Below are 21,148 nucleotides of genomic sequence, written 5' to 3' on the forward strand. Positions count from 1 at the left end.
TAAAAATTTAAAAGAAAAAGGGTGCACCTGAATATGACAATGTATCTCCTATGCAGCAGTTGCCACAAGTTCAACATTAAGAACATTTGAAAGCCATAAGATGGCTATTCCCCCAGACTATCCTATGGCAGCTACCTCTATCAGCCCATTGAAGTTGAATTCCTCCTTCAAATTTTGATGAATTTGACAGTGAGTTTCCAAAAGAACAACCAAAGAGGGCCTGTTGTAGTCGAGTAATGAGCAAAAATTTCTTCTAAAGTCAGCTAATTGGCCCCTCTACAATTCCAAATTATGAAGTTCATATTATTTTTGTCTGAGTCGAGCATGTGTCTGCTCCTTGGATTCCTCCAACTGATGTTGCTCTCTCCTGGGCGAAGACGAAAGGTGGGAAGTAGGAGCATGGCATATTTGCCTACGTCTGGATTTTTGTGGGCCTTATCCGAAATGATACCTTCATTAGCCTTTGAGGAAACCTTATGTATATTTTTCTTTCGTATTCCTCCTTCTGGATAAATACTTTGATCCCATCGAGACATGCATGAACTGGACGTGTTTCTCTGTTGTAGACGATTGCTGCTTCGAGTTCTACCTGGAAGTTCATGTCTTGTTCGGGTGAATTGGGATGGTGGGGTGGTGACTGGGATGGTAAGGGAGTAGGAGTTGGAGGTGTTATTGGTTCCAATATTGGAAGATATGGTTGTGGAAGCATGTATGGTTGAATCCAATAGGTTGTAGGAGTTGGAGGAGGATAGAATGGTAGTTGGATGCGGTGTGGATAAAGGTGAGTGGGATCCAAATATGGTGTTGGGAGATTGAGAGGGTGATATGGTGCAAGGTGGGGTGCTTGCATCACCGACCAATGGTACCTTCCATACATATTCGTCCCTAGTTGCATTCCCTCCGCTACTATCTGTGCAAGATCTCTCGGATTGTTGATTAGAATGGTCACTTCTTGGTGGATGAGCTCTATTGTGAATATTAATACATGGTTTTGAAGTCCTATATCGAGCCAAGAGACTGGAGTTGGTGTTACCGGAGGTGTTTGGGCAGTGTAGATAATTGTGTTTGGCTCCATGATCAGGTGTGAGGGAGGAAGGGAGTATGGGGTTGGAGTTTGATTGTGTTGGAGCCGGTGGATGTTCTGCCTGGTTGGGTTGGTGGATGGAATTATTAAGTGATTGAGATTTTGGGATACATCTTGGAAATTGAGAGGAGTAAGGGAAGGATTGATTGAGTGTATTTGGTCCGGATTTGAGCAATGAATTGTTGAAGCAACAATCTGAGAGGTTGATATGGGCGGTGTGATTGATGGAGTTGGAGAGTGTGTGTTTGACGGAGCTGAAGAAATGATAGTGGGAGTATCATGATGGGCTATTTGCATAGGAGCTATAGTAGGGTTTTTGGAGGTCGATAGTGTACTGTTTAGGATGGTTGAATCACTTTTGTTTTTATTGGGTGTATTTTGTTGTAGGTTATGTGTTGTTGCTAAGTTAGTAGTATTTGATAAAGGTAGTATTCCTTGCATGTAGGAATTGGCGACGTGGCTCTTTGTATGTGTTTTGATAGGTGTTGTGGTGTGGCATTTTTCTAATTGGGCCGAGTGAATGGTTGGCTGTAGTGATACTTGAGTGGGTGTTGGGGTGAAGTATGGATTGACGGTTGTGTAATTAAGGAGTGATCATCATTAGAGTCATTTTGAAAAATCTTAACAAATTTATTGTTATTAAGAGAGTAAGATGTGGAGGTAGGTTCATTTTTATTAAGATTAGTACTAGTATTAATGTGATTAATAGATAATTTAGTAAAAGGAAGAGTATTAGGAGTAGTTATCAAGTTTAAATCCTTATCATGCATACCTGATTGGCTTGTGGGATTTGCTAACAAAGCTGGCATTTCTGGAGGTTGATTACCTTTGTAGGAGTTTATTTTCCTAATTGACTTCTTGGGAAATTTCACAGTCTTCCATTCATCAGTAGTTTGTAGTTTGGTGGTGATAATATGAGGGTTAGTGTTCATAGCTTGATTCATCATAGAGATATCAGGATTATTTTCTTTAATTAGATAAGTACAAACTTTTTGATTGTGCCCCATCCGACCAAATTTGGTACAAAGAAAATTTAATCCTTCGTACAAAATAATCTGCTTGTGATTTCCAATATAAACATGAGTTCATAATGGTTGGTCCAAAGGTACCTCAACGCATAACCTTGCATATCTTCCTCATGTTGTCGAAGAGGTGCATGTATCAACAGTTAATAATTTCCCAATTTTGTTTCCCACTTGTTGTAGTATCTGGAAATCATAGAATTAAGTTGATAGTTCAGGTAAACGCAGCCAAATAGCAGAGTAATTTATCTTTGTTTTAGAGGCCATAAACTTTGGTTCCCATTGGCGAACAGATAGGAAATGATTTAATACAAACCAAGGTCCATCCTGTATAGCATGAATCTTGTTCTCCTCTTTCTGGAATTTAAGTAGGAAAAAATCAGATCCTAAATCTATAAGTGGTAGATTTTCAGTTGGTTTCCATAAGGCATAAATTTTTTGCCTAAGGAGTTGATGTCCAATTTTTCGACCATATAATTTTATAATAAATGCATGTTGCCATGGTTTATAGATTCTACCCTTTTCTTCAGTAGATAAGGGAATGAAAATGGTTGGGTCAGTGGGAGCTTCCATTTCATCATTAAACACCATAGGGTGGTGTAGTGGAGCACTTAGGGTAGATGTTGAAGGTGTAATATTATTGGAAAGAAAGGTAGAGAGGTATGATTTATTGGCATCTTGTCTTGGAGTTCCCAACTTATCAGTTGTGTCAATATTCATATCGTTATTTGAGTTGATGGAGGAAGAGTTTTGCAGTGTATTAGATGATGTTGGGGCTGAATTCATATGGATGTCAGGTGGTTTGGGTGGGATGGGAGATGAAGATGCATACGCACTGGACAATCTCGGCTCGTCCATAGAAATGAAAGGATTAGACTTCGGTTCGGTCGTACAGCTCATGCATTCGTTATTGGATGTGGACGATTATGATGAAGTAACTGCAACTAATTTGGTCTAGGCTGGAGAAATGAAAAATCATCGACTATCTCGAGCACGACAAACTACCTAAAGATTCCAAAGCATCCTGGACACTCCACAGTAAAGTAGCCCGTTACAACTTCTAGGGAGGCCAGTTGTATAGAAAATCATTCTAAGGCCCGTTGGCCCGATGTCTAGGAGCCTCCGAGGATAATTACTTCATGAGAGAAGTTCACGAAGGAGTTTGTGGAAATCACTCAGGTACGAACTTGTTAGTATTAAAGTTAATTAGGGCAAGATACTACTGACCCTGTATGGAACAAGACACTAAGGAATTTGTTTAGAAATACGACATATGTCAATGCCAAGCACCGTTGGTGCATAAATTAGCAGAACTATTAAATTTGGTATTGTCGCCTTGGTCATTCATGAAATGAGGGATGGACATAGTCGGTCTGTTGCCGCTAGCTCCTAGTAAGTTAAGTTTTCTTTTGATTTTAACTGATTACTTCTCTAAATGGGTTGAAGCAAGTCCATACCAAAAAAACGACGAGCACGAAATGGTCGATTTCCTGTGGGAGAACATAATTTGCAGGTTCGGGATACCAAAGGAGATAGCATGCAGTAACGGCCCACAATTTATAGGTACAAAGGTCACAAAATTCCTTGAAGACTTGAAAATCAAAAGAATCACATCTTACTCGTACCACCCGAGCACAAACGGCCAAGCGGTATCAACAAATAAAGTGATTATTCAAGATCTCAAACAAGATTTGAAGCCGCCAAAGGCAAATGGCCCGAAGAGTTATCGCGAGTGCTATGGGCATACCGAATGACAGCCTAATCAAGCATAGGAGAGACATCTTTCTCTCTCGTATACGGAGCAGAATCCTTGATCCCGGTGGAAGTGGGAGAACCTACCATGAGATACTTCCGGGCGGACGAAGAAGCAAACAACGAAGCATTGCTGGTTAGATTGGAGTTGCTCGACGAACGCACGGACTTGACGTATATAAGGATGGTGGCCAAGAAACAAAGAATGGAGAGATACTATAATCGAATAGCAAATCTCCGTTACTTCAAATTGGGAGACTTGGTTTCAAGGAAAGTGACTCAAAACACCCGACAGCTCAACATAGGGAAGCTGGGTCCGACGTAGGAAGGCCCCTACCTATTTCAGTTGTCACTAGTAAAGGATCATATGAACTGGAAAATCAAGACGGAGTAAAATTGCTGAGCAACTAAATGTGACACACCTCAAAAAGTACTATTGTGGATGGGCACCACTTATATTGGAAGTATGTGTTGCACTCTTTTTTCCTTCGTCCACTTTTTATCCCAGTTGGGTTTTTCTGGCAAGGTTTTTAACGAGGCAATAACGGAAACCATACTACGAAGGAAACACCATCAGCAGAAACAAGACTTTAAACAACAAGGCACGGAAATAACAAGCCACTACGGGATGGTTAGATAGTCTTTGGCTCGACAACAAAGTTCTTAATGGGAAATATATATAGCTTGCTATCGGACCAAAATCTATTCGACCGTTCATGAGTGGCCATTCACTACAAGCAATTGGGGGATAGTTAGATAATCTTTGAATTGGTAGAAAAGTTCCTAAATACAAATGAATCTTGCTATCGGACCAAAGATTATCCAACCATTCGCTAGTGGAATCAGCAAAGAAACAAGACTGCCAGTGTTCCAATTCGCATTTTTCGCATTTGAACACTGGGGAATGATATGAGAATACGACAACCTGACTGCCACATAATGAGGACTACGAAACATAGGGAACAAAGATGTATCATCGGGATCGGGGACTGCGCGACTAGCCCCGTAGAAATAAGTTGTACAAATTAGCCATAAATAATGGCAATTTCTTTTCAGCGCAACGAATGCTTATGTACTTTTGAAAATGGGAGGAATAAAGTAAAACCCTTTTATTTTTATCTTGTTTCTTGTAAAAACAATGAAATAATTTTGTTATTTGGAAGCTAATCAAGTACTTCAAATGATAGTGCAGGAATAAACAAGAGACGTCCTCTTCAAGAGCACTATAAACATAAGAGGCCCTATCTTATGAAATCCTCACGGTAAAGGATTGGTTCCAAAAGATTTTATGCCTGTAATCCAAATGCTATTGGGTAAAAATGCACCCAAAGCTTGCATAAGATAGGGAAAAGTATGAAAAGAAAAACAAAGGGAAAAGAAATAAAAAAACTAAACTACTGCATCGCCAGAACTTGGGGGAAGAGAAGCGTTTGTGCCCCTAGGAGAGGTAGGTTGATCTGCCGCCGGCTCAGGATCTTGGCCTTCATCATCATCCCCTTCAAGTTCTTCCTTAGTTCTTGAGAATTCAAAACTGACACCAGAACAGTGAGTTGCATCAGGTCGAATCGGGAGGCACCTTCGGGCAATTGACTCCAGCTCACAAGCCTTGGCGATCTCGGCATCAAAATCAATGACGCTTACTTTGGCCTTTTCCAAGGTTTTTCTCCTCATGCTTTACATGGAATGTATTTTTACAACAGTGAGGGAATTTGCTCGATGTTGGAGCTCTAACTTAAGCTGGTCAACCTCGATCGAAAGGCTATTCCGCTTGGATCTTGTGGCCTAAAGGCTGAGATCAATGTCACGGATAGTGGAGATATGAACCTTATTGTGTTCCATGACCCTTTTATAGTTATCTTCCATCTGGACACGCTTCTCCACAACAGCAATAGCCTGTACAACTTTGGAGTTCTAGGTTGCCTCCAAATTGTTCAATCTCTCAGTAGAGGCAGCCTCGCGCTCTGCAGCAGCAAGAACAACATTTTGGACCACAGAGCATTTAGCCTTAGCCTCTTGAAATTCAACATTTAACAGGGCGGCCTCTTGGCTAAGGGCCATCACCTCTTGCTCGCTCTACTATAGCTGAGCCTCCAACTCACCCCCTTTGGCAGCTTGTGCTTCCACTGTCGGGAGGCGAGCAACAATTTTATCCTGCTAGGACGTGAGTTTTTCTTTATCAAGGATGAACTTATGAAGGCCCTCGGAAGCAAGGAAGTTAGCTTGTAAAGCAAAAACTGAAATCAAAAATCTTGTCATAACAAGACAAGAAGAATATAAAAGGAAAAAATATCATACCGCTACGGCGTTGTGCATGGCACTGTTTATCATACACTTCCCCATAAGAGAGTGTATTTTCTTCTTATATTTCTCTTTCAGGTAATTAGCGAATTCCACCGGCCGGGATAGCAGATGGCACTCTGTAGAGACAAAGAGGGAGATGCTCATCCTCCTCTAGGGATCTTCAAAGGGGGCAAATGTTATGCCCCAAATTTCCATGGTTTGGGGACTGGGGATGGGGGACATCCTCCTCTCGAGTGTCTGTGGCTAGTGGGGGTGATGTAGCGGTTGTTGGTGATGAAGGTATGACCCACGTAGGAGGAGATGAAGCTGACGATGTTGTCGGATGAGAAGCAGCTGCAGCAAAGGTAGTGCTGGTTGTAGGTTGCTCATCAACAAAAGACGGAAGGGGCCCGATACTCGGTCATATAGTACCGGGAGCATAAATTGGGGCTCGGAAGTGAGAATTGGCATCATCCACTATATCACACTCTCCCAGAGAGCTTGGACGTCGTCCTAAGTTGGTGTTACTAGCTTTTCAAATTAAGAATTATGTTGAGCCGATGAAGGTCGTCATCTCCTCTATAGAGAAGCCCCTTTATCACTGGCACCCCTATCATCAATCACCATAATGGCTGTTACACCCCGTAAGTTTAATAACCTTGATACTGTTATATATATATATATATATATATATATATATATATATATATATATATATATTTACATGGTATTTTGAGTGGAACATTTTTGAAAAAAAATGGCTTGAAGAATATAATTTTATATAGTTATTAATATTACTACTTTCGTATATGTTTTAAATTATACACATAATATGAGAAAAGTTTATGAGATTTTCTTTATTACAGGTTGAGTCATTTACTCCATGTTTATTCCATGCTCTTTATATATTTATTTACATGCCTTACATACTCAGTACATTATTCTTACTGACGTCCTTTTGTTGGGGACGATGCATTCATGCATGCAGGTGTGTGTGTGTGTGTGTGTGTGTGTGTGTATATATATATACTGTAACGAGCTCATAAACTGTAACATAATCAGTTTAACGAGCCCTCATAGTAGATGAGATTGGCATTCAGCGAAGGATCCGTAAGACCCCACCTCATTCGTAGTGCAGCCGAGTCTATGAGTCATCGTGTCAGAATTTTGTTACAAACTTATGGGTAGGCCGGTACCTTGCCCCCTTTGATGTCAGTTAATCTTAGAGGCTTTGTAAAAAGAGATTCAGATTGTACAGTATGTCAGCGGCCTTGACGACCCATATGTATTCATGTTTTAAGAACGATGGTTCATTAATATATATTTGCCCACTTACAATTGTACATTACGAGTTGTGGTCATGTAGGCACATCATAGTTACAAAAGGAACGAATGAGTTACAGAGTGGTTTGCTCGGGCTACTATGGCACCGGGTGCCAGCCACGCCTCCCCAGGTTTGGAGCGTGACAAAGTGGTATCAGAGCAGTTCGTGTCCTAGGGAATTCACAAAGTCGTTGCCTAGTAGAGTCTCACTTATGGGTGTGTTACGCGCCACATTTATAATTGAGAGGCTATAGGGCATTTAGAAAATGTTACGTTTCTTTTGTTTCCAGATCGTGCCGTAAAGCTGAATCGTAAGAAGTCAGTATGAAGTTATCACGAGATTTTGTATGCACCAGAGGTAGCAGGTGCCGTGTAAATCTAGTTGAAGTACACGTAAATAGCTCGAACATCATGGTTATGAATAAAAATAATACGTAATATACATGCCATTTGTCCTGAACTCGTAAGAACAAAGATTACTCTATCTAGGGTCTTCATGTGGTCTCATTTTCTTGGGTCAACCAAAGAGATTTTATTTGATGACCGAAAGCAATACTACTCGTAAAAGGAAAAAAAAAAAAAGAAGACGCTACAATAGTCAAAATAAGAATTCAATAGTTGACCAGTTGTTGTAGTATTAGTAAGTAACAAAGTAAAAGCCAACGCTACCAGTTTATCCAATAACATTAAGACTTATATATTAATTTTATTTTCTCTGGGCTGTAGAACTCAATAAAAAAAAAGGGAAGCTACCATAATCAAATTAAACATTACTAATAAAATTAAGTAAGGTAAATGTGAATAAGATACGAGATACTCAAGTACAAAAGGCTGTGAATAGTCGAGACTTCAGATATAGTTTGGGTTTTAAGCTTAATTTACAGAGGAGACCCTACTGAAAATTTTGCAAATCCCTAGGAGTTAACATTCGAGGACGAATGTTCTAAAATGGGGAAGGATGTTACACCCCGTAAGTTTAATAACCTTGATATATATATATAGGCTTAATACATAGTTTACCACCCAACCTTTGGCCCAAGTCCCCCTTACACACTTTCTGTGGACCATAATAACCTTACACAAGAAACCTTTCTAAAGTGTATCTAGTACCCACCTCCTTTGACCAGATCCTGTTAATAAGACATCCGTGTATGTCACGCGTTTGACTTTACATAATTTTAACCCATTACCTTATAATAACTAACCCGACCCTACCCGACCCTAACTGACCCTACCCGACCCTACCCGACCCACAAGGTAAAAGCGTTAAAACCAAACTTACCCAAGTCAGTACTCAAAATCCGATACATCTAGAAGGAGCTACTGTAAAGGCGATTCCGGGGACCATCTCAAGCTACGCTTTCATCGTGGATTTCTGGTGGATTTATGCGGTTAATAGGTTAGTAATTTTCTTCTCCTTGCATTACCCGTTTATTTTAGTAGTGGGTGGGTTGAATCTAGGGGTTTTTTGAAATTTCTTCTATTTTGCTTAGGGTTATCGGATTTTTTAAAAGGGGAATCTTTTGTCATTATCGATATCACTGTGAAGTTGTCGTCTTGTTGCCTTTACAGATAGTTTTTTTATAAAAGAGATTTGTCTTGTGTTTGCAAACCGTGTGTAAAGTTAGGGTTTAACTGATTATTGTAATACCATTGCTTTGAACAATGTGATATGCTCTTGTCTTTGTCTCCACTTTTATATTTCATCTGTAGTTCTTTATTTTCAATTATTGCATGTGAAAAATCCATTTATTTGTCCCTTATTTGTTTGCAGATAATGTCTTTTAAAATCATTACCCTCAGGTGGTACCATGATGGGGTATTAGTTCCTGGTAACTTTGCTCGTTATGTGGGTGGTAGTCAAACATTGACTTAGATGTAGATGTGGATTTACTGTCTCTTATTTAACTAATGAACTACACTAGGATCTATGACTTTCAAAATGTGTCTGAGTTGTAAGGCCTGCAGATTCTACTCCAGCAAATGCTTCATATATCCAAAGATGTGGAGGAAGAGGCAGAGCAAGAGGAACAGGAACTCCAACTACTTCTGCCCCTGCTGCTGTTGGTAGAGGAAGAGGAACTGCTGCTAGTAGAGGAAGAGGAACTGGTACTCCAACTACGTCTGCCCCTGCTGCTGCTGGTAGAGGAAGAAGAACTGGTAGTGGTAGGGGAAGTTCTGGGTTTGGACTATTTCAATCAAGCAGTGGGTTCACAAGTTTTTCTGTAAGTAGTTCAAAGTTAATTTTATATATTGTTTGCTTTAACAACTTTACTGAATATTTTCTATTTTTGGCAGTCTGGTGGAGGTAAGCCAAGAGTGGTCTCTCATGGTCGTGAAAAGAGGTCCTCGACAGATATTCTGGAGTGTGCATACAAGCCAAGAAGTGGTGTAAAATGGAATGGTAGACCAGCCATTACTAGAAGACAACTTGAAAGAACTGCTGCAACTTGTTCCAGAACTGCCACATCTCAATCCAATTTAAGTCAAGCAAGTTCATCATCCCAGCCATCCCAGAACAACCACTGAATTCTGTTATTGTCACTATTAATTTATTTTGGAACTATTGTAATTTCCCTTTGGAACTGTAATTTATTTTGGAACTGCTGTTAGGTTAATTTGGAACTGCTATTTAGGTTTGTTATTAGTGTTGTTATTTTGTTAAGGCAACCTGCTGTTATTTTGGTATGTTGTAAAACTGGGCAGCGTATATTTTTGTTAAGGCAGGCTGCTGCTATTAGGTGATTGTAATAAACACCTTTATTCTATGATGAAATATATTTTTAGTGTTGTTTGATAATTTCTGGGCAGATGTGTCTTTAGTGTTGTATGAATGCTGTTATTTTGGTATGTTGTTAAGCATTTGTGCTGTCATTTTTGTATGCTGTTATTTCTGGAAAATTTCAGCATTTGAGTTGTATATCAGCCATTAATTGACTGTGTTTCAGTATTTTATCAGTCACAATTTGAGGTGTATTTTAACTGTACTATCAACTCACACAGCAACAAAGTCAAACGAAACAACATTAACAATTGCCAAAAAAAATCATTCTAACTCACACAGCAACAAACTCAAACAAAACAACATTAACAATTGCCAAAAGATTTCATTCATTTCTAACAAAGGGATACAAAATCTACCAAAAAACTTCATTCATTTTCTTACACTATATAACAATCTTTATAACTACCTAACACAATCAACTTCAACACAATTGCAATTAAAATCAGCACACACAATCTCCTCCAATTTCTTTGGTTTCTATTTTCCTTCAACAATGCATCAAACGCACTCTTCTTCTTCAGCAGCCCCAAAATCACCATTTTCAAGTGCTCTGGAGTTGGGGGGTCAAACCACATAAAGAAATTACATGCCGATCGTCTGTCCTCTGAAATATTGAAGAGACAAAATTATTACGGAATATAAAATCGATTAGAAAAGTACAATTGATATTTACCTCATAAAATGGACATCCGTAAAATCGACGACCCGGATTATCAACACTCCATGACTGTATCACCACAGCTTCTTCACCATAATAGCAAAATTTTCTCAGATTATGCATTTTCCCAAATCTTAAAATTGAGCCCTAGAAATTTAACCCTTATGTCAAAAAAGAGAAGGAAGAATAGAAGAAGACTGTAATATTGGCTTCGAGCTTCAAGAAGAGGAATAAATTTTGGCTTTAAGAAGATAAAATTTTCTTCAATTTAGAGCTTTCAAGGAGGAAGAAGAAGATGAAAATTGGGTTAGTATATAGATAGAAATGGGTTAAGGCCCTTTTAATCTTTTAAAAAGGGTCATTGGAATGTGTTTTTGACCGTTTATTAAAGACAGAAATTGTCTTGAAATAGTGTCCACGCGCTTGGTCCAGTTTGTATTACACACGCTTAGACCTGGTCAAAGAAGGTGTGTACTAGGCACACTTTAGAAAGGTTGCGTGTGTAAGGTTATTATGGTCCACAGAAAGTGTGTAAGCGGGATTTGGGCCATAGTTCGGGTGCCAACTTATGTAATTTCCCTATATTATAACATAACATAAAAATTGGTTCCAGAAATATATATATATATATTACATGGTATTTTGAGTGGATCATTTTTGAAAAAAAATGGCTTGAAGAATATAATTTTATATAGTTATTAATATTACTACTTTCGTATATGTTTTAAATTATACACATAATATGAGAAACGTTTATGAGATTTTCTTTATTGTAAAGATAGAAATTATTTTCTCACAAGAAAAGAAGGTTATCTTTTTACCCTTTTAAGAATTAAGCGTACGTAAATTTGTACTCTTTATATGAGGTTAGGAAAATTATAAGATGAGAAAATATGTATATTTTTACATGGATGTTTTAATAAAAATAATAGTGTATGTATTTATTTTATATGGTACCATATGACCATGATAGTAGGATGTATAAATATATTAAAAATAAGTAGAATTTTAAGTAATTTGAAACAATTCTTAATTATGCGAGTAATTAGTTAATTACTCGATAACGGGTCGAACATTACCTAATCACCTAATAAGTGGATAAAAATTAAACTTTTCCCACCCCACCCCAAATGTGGAAGCATGAGATAATCAACCAAATGACTCTTTAATTCACAAAGTAAGGTGGCCACAAAGGACTTAAGATGCAATGACTCATTGGTCTTTAAATATTGATGGCATGTTAGGAGAACTTTTGGATAAAACTATTACCATTACCACAATTTTAAAAACCACAGAGTACAGCGTCAGAAAGCTTTCAAGCAATTTATCCAGCACAAGAGGATCTAGAAAAAGAGAAGGCTATATTATTCAACGTGGAAAAAAAACTTTAAATGTTCAATGCTCCAAAAACTATAGCATATACCAATGACACTCATCATGAAGATAACAGAAGATTACTTTGAAGTTTGCAACAAAATACTAATACATGGAGGGTTTCTTTTTATTTTTCTTCTTGGTTTTATGGTAAGTAAAAGTATTACCTAATACATGTGGTTCTGTTAAGTGAATCTACTTTCCCTTAATTATGGTTTGAGCGCCGGATGCATGTTTTCATCCATAGAGGGACTGACCCATCGCTGAGGTTTTCCAAAGAAGGTAAACAACAAAATCAAATACCATTCCTGTCATCACAGAATAGACTGTGTTGGAAGATATGTCTGCCCCCAACATTGAGTGCCCTCTTCCAAGTCCTATCTCTACAGCAAAAGATACTGTCTTCCTCGTGGTCACACCCAAGCCCAGTACTCGCACACCTAGCATATAATCTTTCTCAAGAATATCACACGGATTTTTCCCTACTTCAATCCGTCGTTACATGATTTGCCGTAATTGACGTATATTAGAGGGATTGTCAAGAGAATCGGCTCAGGTATGTTAAGGCTATCCCTTCTTTCTTTTTGGCATGATCTATATGGCACGAACGAAACGAGCAAATGCACAACTTCCATAAATGGCTCTATTCATAGAAGTATTAGAGGTACCTATATTCTTGAATTTCCATGTGTCCTATTATTTTATCACATGTTCATGGGTCTCAGAAAAATATGTAAGTTGAAAAAAGTTTACTTCATGATATTATTCAAAGGCATAATGGTTTTATGACACTCCAAAAGATTTTATTAACGTACTTATCATGCATTGCATTCATTTACATTGACCCATGACCAGATGGCGTTATATACGCGTATATATGTATATTATGAGGTTATAGCATTATATACGCACCACCACCTGATCAGCTGGTATACATTGATGATGTTGCCCACAGTGGCACCAGATGACATTATATACGTGTATATATATAAATATATGTATATGGGATATAGGAAAAGGTTATGGCGTTATATACGCACCACCACCTGATCAGCTGGTATACGTTGATGATTTTGCCCACAGTGGCTAAGATGATATGATGGGATGCCCTCAGAGGCTTTATGATGTTATGTACGTACAGACCTATGCACGACATAACATTTATACGCATATGCATGACATTATAAGTACTTCATGATTTACAGAGTTATCCAGGCTTACAGGTTGAGTCCTTTACTTCATGTTTATTCCATGCTCTTTATATATTTATTTACATGTCTTGCATACTCAGTACATTATTCGTACTAACGTCCTTTTGTTGGGGACGCTGCATTCATGCCTCCAGGTATATATATATATATAAATCGGTTTGACGAATCCTCATATTAGACGAGATTGGCATTCAGCGAAGGATCTGTAAGAATCCACCTCATTTGGAGTGCAGCCGAGTCTATGAGTCATTGTGTCAGAATTTTGGTACAGACTTATGGGTAGGCCGTTACCCTGTCCTCTTTGATATTAGTTAATCTTAGAGACTTTTTAGACAGAGATTCAGATTGTACAGTATGTCAGAGGACTTGACGGCCCATATGTATTCATGTTTTAAGAACGATGGTTCATTAATATAATATTTGCCCACTTACAATTGTACATTACGAGTTGTGACCATGTAGGCCTATGATAGTTACAAAATGAATGAATGAGTTACAGAGTGGTTCGCTCGGGCTACTACGACACCGGGTGCTAGCCACGCCTCTCCAGGTTTGGGGCGTGACAGTGGCTGCGGCTAGCTCGGGCGTGATGCTCTTCACCTTTTTTATTTGTGCCCTCGGCATAGGAGGAGCGCCGCCTTTTTGGTTGCTTTCTCTCCGGTCGGGGACTCCGAGAGGAAGCACCTACACTAGAAGTGGATCCGATGGTACCTGTTCGGGTAAAGGCCTCCTTCAGCAACCTCGCAGCCTATGCGGGATCAGCGAAAATGTCCTCCTCGAGATGGTAATAGAGCCCTGCGGAAGACCTGAATTCAACGAAAAAAGAAGTTAACCAGTTTTCTTATACATGAGGTAAAAACAAGATTAGTTTCGAGAATCAACTTACCATGATTTTTGGCTTTCTACCCATATTTGAGGGTCAGTTCTTTCCCTTAATGGGTCTCAAGCGTGGTAATATCCAAAATCTTTTGGACCCACTAGTCCAAGCCTTCAACCCTTGGTGGCATCTACCGAGTTATTGAAATAATGAAAAGAGAATGATCACTAACAGCATGAAACAACCTTTAATTGGAGAAAAGACAGACGTTGAACTTACGTGTACGAATCCATGACTCAGGAAAAGATGGATTTGTGACTAGGATGATATCCATGGTGGCATCTATAACAAACCCCTTCATCCATCCACATTTGATGTCATCATCCATGATGGTGAGCAAAGCATTGTGTCCATATTTGCTAATGTTTATTACTCCCCATGAAAAATCTTGGGAGAGTAAAGGTTCATCATCTGAGTGAAGGAGAGCTCTTCCCTCGTCTCCTAGCATAGCCGCAAAAGAAAGCTATTGTCCATCATATATAAGGGCTTACCTTGCCAAGCAGACTTGATACCGGAAGTAGAATTCTAGGATTACGGGATCAAGTCCCCCGCTCAATGAGAATGAGCCCAATGTGAAGGGGTATGTGTAAACGTACATAATACCCTTCTTAGGGAAGGTTACTCATTCCACCACATCCTCAGCGATGATGTTCAAATCATAGCAACCACAACCCTCCTTCATAGTAGTAATGCTAGAAGAACGGATGGAAGAAGGCTACACGCCCACAGCCCATGTACGAGAGTTTGTATAAGGAATCTTCTCTTCAGAATCCTTGGTTGTACTGAGCCTTCGGGGAATGATGGTGCTTACCGGGGGGAGGCGGCATCATCAGTGCTTTCTTTATTGTTTTAAGAACATGAGTTCTTGGAGGAGGAGGCCATGGTTAGGGAAGGAACTAAGAATTATTTAAAGAAGAATATTAAAGAAGAGTAAAAGTAAGAAAGAGTTGAGTGTAGAGAAGTTGAGAGAGTTTGAAAAACTGTGAAGTGTAAAAGAAGAAGAATGAGGCGTATAAGTAAAGAAATAGGCGGCAAAAATTATGGCTATGATTACCTCGGGAACCGGTAAACGTATTGCTAAATCGTGGAGTGACGCGTGTTCGGGGCATTAAATGCGGAGAGACGTGCATCTAATCAAGCGTCAGAAACTTTGCAGAGGGGTCAGAAAAGTTTCCGCCAAGGAAGGTATCTTCACCAACTTTCCGATGACACAAAGATGTGCCACCGGAAAGCAAGAGGACTATCAGTATAGGGTAAAGTAGGTTCACATTAAATATTTGAATAATAGAGTAATACGTAGAATCAGAGGCAGACAGAAAGCGAGTCAAGTAGAAACCATGACTGGAGCGGAATATTGCTAATAAAGACAAACGAATGTTTGCCCCCCGATAATATTCAATGAGGAATATTCTTCAGTATTAAATATACAATCCATCATAGAGAATTTTTGCACTCATAGCCTGCCGTTACACATTCATCAATAGCCCCCATAATTATCATCTAAGAGGGGCTTGATCCTAGGACCTTGTGCCCTAGATGCAGCTATAAATAGTGACTTCAACAGCCATTGTAGAGAACACTAATTTCTGACAAAATTATGTTGCATACTATTCAAAAGCTCAATAATACTTTATTTTGCTATCTATTGATATTCTTATTACTGTCTTTGGAAGCTCTGTTCCCGTAACCAAGCTATTTATTGTCTTATATCGATTTCAACGCTAAATCTTGTATTTTATTTAATTTATTTATCATTTTGGAATCAAATCGATTCGTTTGTCTATAAACCACGTTGCAAATTCAACTGTACCATTTTACGGGTAAACATATATAAGGATGGAGTGTGGCATTAATGCAACGATCAACAGACTACAGAGGTAAGATAAACACAACTACGATATGGCAATATAATATGGAAGCAATTTATATTCATTTGTTACAATAAGGGATCGTTTGCTAGGGTGTATAAGAACAATATTGGATAGATTTATTAGTAATACTAGAATTAGTAATTTTAGGATTAATAATGCTGAAATTATTTCTTATCCACTTTTTGGTTTGATGTATTAAAAATAATATGCATTGTATAGGGGTGTATACATGTTTATCCATGTATCAAAGTCATGGTATCAATACATGTATTAGTTATACATAGCTTGAAAAATGCTGCCAAATAAGGAATTAATAATACCAAAACCAATACATGTATTATTTTCTCCTCATACATCCTACCTAACGACCTATCCCTTAAATAATGGAAGAGTCCGTACTATAAGAGTCATCATGTTACAGTTGTATTGTTAATCCGAATATTAGTTTCTTACTTTTTCGGAAATAAACTATATGTATTCTTAAAGTATTAATTATAAATTAAACATTTATTGTAGTTAAAGATAGTTTTTAAATGTTCGAAAAAGAAAATCGTTCAACTTCCTCACGATTAATAGTTCTATTCATGAACTGGAACAAATTAAATACTGAAATCATTCAAAATGGAGAGCAAGTGTAAACTAAGAGCTCGTTTGGATTAGCTGATTTAAAGTAGCTGATAAGCATTAGGTGCTGAAAAGCACTTTTAAGTGCTGAAACTGATTTAAAAAATAAGCAGTTACATGTTTGGATAAAAGTGCTGAAATAAACAATAAGCAGTTGAAGAACTGGGTATACGAAGAATTTTGTTTTAAAAAGAAGTATTTTAAGGATAGGTTGGGGGAGACTAACTTATGGCTTTTGGCTTATTTTTGGCTTATAAGCACTTAACTTATAAACACTTTTAATTTTACCAAACACGTAGATAAGCTAAAAAGTGTTTATAAGCCAATTTGACCGGCTTATAAGCTTAGCCAAACACCCTCTAAATCTCTAAAACTAATAATCATATATATGCAGAATATCTTGACATAAGAGTTGTGCTCTATTCGTACCAGTCATGTATCCTTATATTATTAAGCTTTATAGAAAAGCTCCTTTAAGTTGGCTTGATTTGTTTAGATAGCTAACCTGAGTACTTGACCCTACCTTCAAGTAAACAATCTACAAAAGAAAAAGATAAAAGAAAAAACGTACGCTTCAAGATAGATAACTAATCCTACTTAAATTAAAGACACAGTATTTTAGTTTTAGTTCAACACGAACTCGTTTGTTCCCAGATCATGATCTGATCCTAAAAGCAAGGTATTTGTGTCCCAATTTAACCCGAACTTCTCTTTTCATTATTATAAAAATTCCTCCGTTTACTCTTGATCTCCGCATACTAGGAAAAGTAAAGGCTACGTAAGATGCAGGCGAAAACAACACTAATATTCTTTTTTCTAATACCGTTGTTCAATCTTTTCTTTCAACCCCATCTAAGTAATGCATCTTCTACAAATATAACTGCAATTTTTGCTTTTGGTGACTCCGTTTTTGACCCTGGTAATAACAATTCTCTTCCTACTCTTTTCCGTGCCAATCATTGGCCATATGGTAAAGACTTTCCCGGCCAAGTTCCAACTGGGAGATTCTCTAATGGGAAATTGACAACAGATATTTTAGTTTCACAGTTGGGAATAAAGCAACTATTACCAGCTTATTTAGATCCTAAGGTCTCTGACAAAGACTTGTTAACTGGAGTCAGTTTTGCTTCGGGTGGTTCAGGATTGGATGAACTTACTGCCAAGGAAAATCATGTGCTGTCAATGGTGGATCAGTTGAATTACTTTGAGCAAGCCTTGAAGAGAATGCAAAAAATTGTAGGGCGAAAGGAAGCTGAACGTATAGTTGAAAAGGCTTTGTTTATGATTTCTGCTGGAACGAATGACATGTTGTTTAATTTTTATGACTTGCCAACTCGAAGATATATTTCTTTGTCAGGCTACCATGATTTTCTACTCAATAGACTTGAGGCTTTTGTCAATGTAAGTCTCACTGTTTTCGTGTAGGTTTAAAACCTATTGGCCTAACTAATCTGGATTTGTATTGGCTCCCATAAGAGTTCTTGCATTCTTGAATCCAGACTTTTAGTTAAGGATGAAGGGAGTTGATCCATCTCACTATACTCGGTGGTTTAACCCGTCAATTAATTTTGCATGTCATCAACCTGAAATAATTTTAATGCGCTCAAAATTAAAAGGAAAATTAACGAAAAAAGGTAAAAAGTAGAAAAAACATGGATTTTCTTTCCTTAAATTCTTATGCGTGTGTCTTTGTATATAGATATAGTCTAACAACATGTTATGTATTTATTGAATTAGTGTAAACATTGAGTAAATTTTTCCTGCAGGCTAACGTAACTTTGGTATTTATGATAGGAATTGTATAAAATGGGAGCAAGAAAAATTGCTGTGGTAGGTTTTCCACCAATTGGCTGCTTGCCTGTGCAAGTCACCATTAATAGTTTGCTACCGAGCATTCATATGTTTCAGCGTGTGTGCGTACAGCAGCAGAATATTGAGTCGCAGAGTTATAACAGAAAGCTTCAAGCCCTCATATCCACGTTGCGACCTACACTCTCTGGCTCCAAGCTAGTGTATGCGGATGTCTACAATCCCCTTTTGGACATTATTCAAAAACCATCAGACTACGGTAAGATTAAATTTAACTTCATCCTACAAACAATGATCTGTGTTTGATGCATGTCCGGTATGATAAAAGTCATATTCAATGGAAAATTTCTGAAAAATACTTTTTTGGTGTTTTGTTAGTACGTATAAAATATTTTTTGGAAACAAGAAATATTAAAAATTGTAAAAACATTAATAAATAGACATTTTATAAAAGGTTTGAGCCTCAAGACTAATAATAATGTCTAGGTGATAATTATTATTGAGCAAGTAGTTATTATTACATTGATTACCAAATAGTCGATCAGATTTACTGTTTACTTGTCATAGCTGGTATATATATAGATCGTACACGGATTTTATATATATATATATATATATATATATATATATATATATTCAATTTAATCGGTAGGACGAACAGCGATTTAGTTTAATTATTCGAAAAAGAAAAGATTTCCCGAAAAGATGACTCTATTATATCAAGCACCCCTTGATTATCCCGTTGGACAAGTAACTTGGATGATTTGTTTTCTTGTTTTTTCTTTATTTTGAAATAGGGTATGATCATATCCTTGAAGGTTGCTGTGGAACAGGTTCGTTAGAGATGGGTCCTTTATGCAATGAGTTTAATCCAACATGTGCTAATCCTTCAAGATATCTCCTTTGGGATGCTGTTCATCCTACACAAGCAACTAATGAATATCTTGTTCATATTTTCCAGAGGACTGTGCTTCCCCAACTTGTTGACTAATTGGGGTCGATTATGACAAATGGTCATTAGATTTAGAATAGTGGAATGAACTTGATTCTTATTATAACAAGGGATTTCTTCTCCTTTTTTGTTTAGCGATAGAATTTCTAAAATTTGATATTCTTTTATACCATGGTTAAACGTAATATTAGAGTCACTGGCTCTTGAATTAGATGAAGAGATATACACAATTCATTTATTATTTGAATTATTGTTCTTCAAATTAAAGTGCCTTTGTTTTGCCCATCTTTTAAGTTATGGGCTAGTGGTGCAATTCACATTGGTGAAACGTGTATGCAACAACACCTAAGAATAAACAACATGCAGGCACATGGTTGTCTCCACTTAAAATTAAGAAAATCCAATAATCCGATTAATTAATATCGATTGACATTGGATAGCCAAATTGTGTACCATTTGATGGCCAGATTGTGACTTCCAATGCTTAACAGGTAACTGAGATTCTTACCTTTAATTAAGCTATTATTCCTGATCACTATCTCGTCTTCTGCTACATCTAAGCTAATAATTTAATTAAGACGAACATTAATGTAATTGAGATATACCAACTCCCTATGTAGCAGTACTTTAAAGGCGACATTACAATAGATCACTCGCTATGTGATTATAACTGCGACATGTAAATGAAAGGCTGCGGTTGTGATAACCCAAACGTCATCTTCTGTTTTAGAATTCGATTTCGTGTTTCGAGGCTTTAAAAATCTCATTTTATCTCTTCTCGATTTATATGTGCAGTTCGGGCATATATTCGGAAAGCTTTTATATGAAAAATTGAGGAAATAATAATTTTTGGCTTAAAAAGGCGATTTTAGTTGACTTTGGTCAACGTTTTGGGTAAACGAATCCGGACCCATATTTTGACAGTCCGATGGGTCCGTAGGAAAATATGGGACTGGGCGTAAGCCCGGAATTAAATTCCGAGGTCTCTAACCCAAGAAATAATTTTTTGAAGAAAATTAAAAAGCCTGAAAATGTAATTATTTAAAGAATTTGATCTTGTTGGTATCGGTCACGTATTTTAGTTTTGGAGTCCGATACAGGTCCGTTATGATATTTATACCTTATCTGTGAAATTTGGTGAGAAATGGGACTGATTTGACGTGATTCGGACCTTTGGTTGAGAAATAAGAGTTTTGAAACATTCTTGTAAATTTCATGCGATGTGGTGCTAAATTCGTAGTTCTAGGTGTTATTTTGGGGATTTGATTGCCCGATCAAATTTATATGATGTGTTAAGACTTGTGTGTTTGATAGGTTTGGAGCCCCGAGGGCTCGGCTTAGTTTCGGATAGGCTACCAGATGTCTAGACTCAGAAAAAATCTGGTGTTGGATAGTTGCAGAGTTGCAGGTCTCGGATCTTGAAAGTGCAGTTGCGGTGGGAAATTCGCGGACCGCGATGGATGAATGTGGCCGCTATGGGAACTTCGCAGACCGCGTAGTGAGGATAAGAGGGTGCTATATAAGCC

The 21,148-nt window shown here is 37.7% G+C and overlaps 1 protein-coding gene across 1 annotated transcript; it reads left to right on the top strand.

Moving 5' to 3' along the window:
* The first annotated feature begins 17,502 nt into the window (after positions 1–17,502).
* Positions 17,503–19,829, top strand: LOC104216776 (GDSL esterase/lipase At2g40250). The gene is made up of 3 exons (XM_009766904.2): positions 17,503–18,262; positions 18,656–18,929; positions 19,468–19,829. The coding sequence occupies exons 1-3, from the start codon at positions 17,645–17,647 to the stop codon at positions 19,659–19,661; spliced, it is 1,086 nt and encodes a 361-aa protein (XP_009765206.1). The 5' UTR covers positions 17,503–17,644; the 3' UTR covers positions 19,662–19,829.
* The last annotated feature ends 1,319 nt before the right edge of the window (positions 19,830–21,148 follow it).

Source organism: Nicotiana sylvestris, chromosome 5 (genome assembly GCF_000393655.2).
Source record: "Nicotiana sylvestris chromosome 5, ASM39365v2, whole genome shotgun sequence".
In the NCBI taxonomy this organism is placed as follows: Eukaryota; Viridiplantae; Streptophyta; class Magnoliopsida; order Solanales; family Solanaceae; genus Nicotiana; species Nicotiana sylvestris.

What these genes read in the sequence shown, in the direction of transcription:
- LOC104216776 (XM_009766904.2), top strand. Translation starts at nt 17,645, where the DNA reads ATGCAGGCGAAAACAACACTAATATTCTTTTTTCTAATACCGTTGTTC. An exon ending in GACTTGAGGCTTTTGTCAAT is followed by an intron (nt 18,263 to 18,655) that starts GTAAGTCTCACT and finishes TATTTATGATAG; the next exon opens with GAATTGTATAAAATGGGAGC. An exon ending in TCAAAAACCATCAGACTACG is followed by an intron (nt 18,930 to 19,467) that starts GTAAGATTAAAT and finishes ATTTTGAAATAG; the next exon opens with GGTATGATCATATCCTTGAA.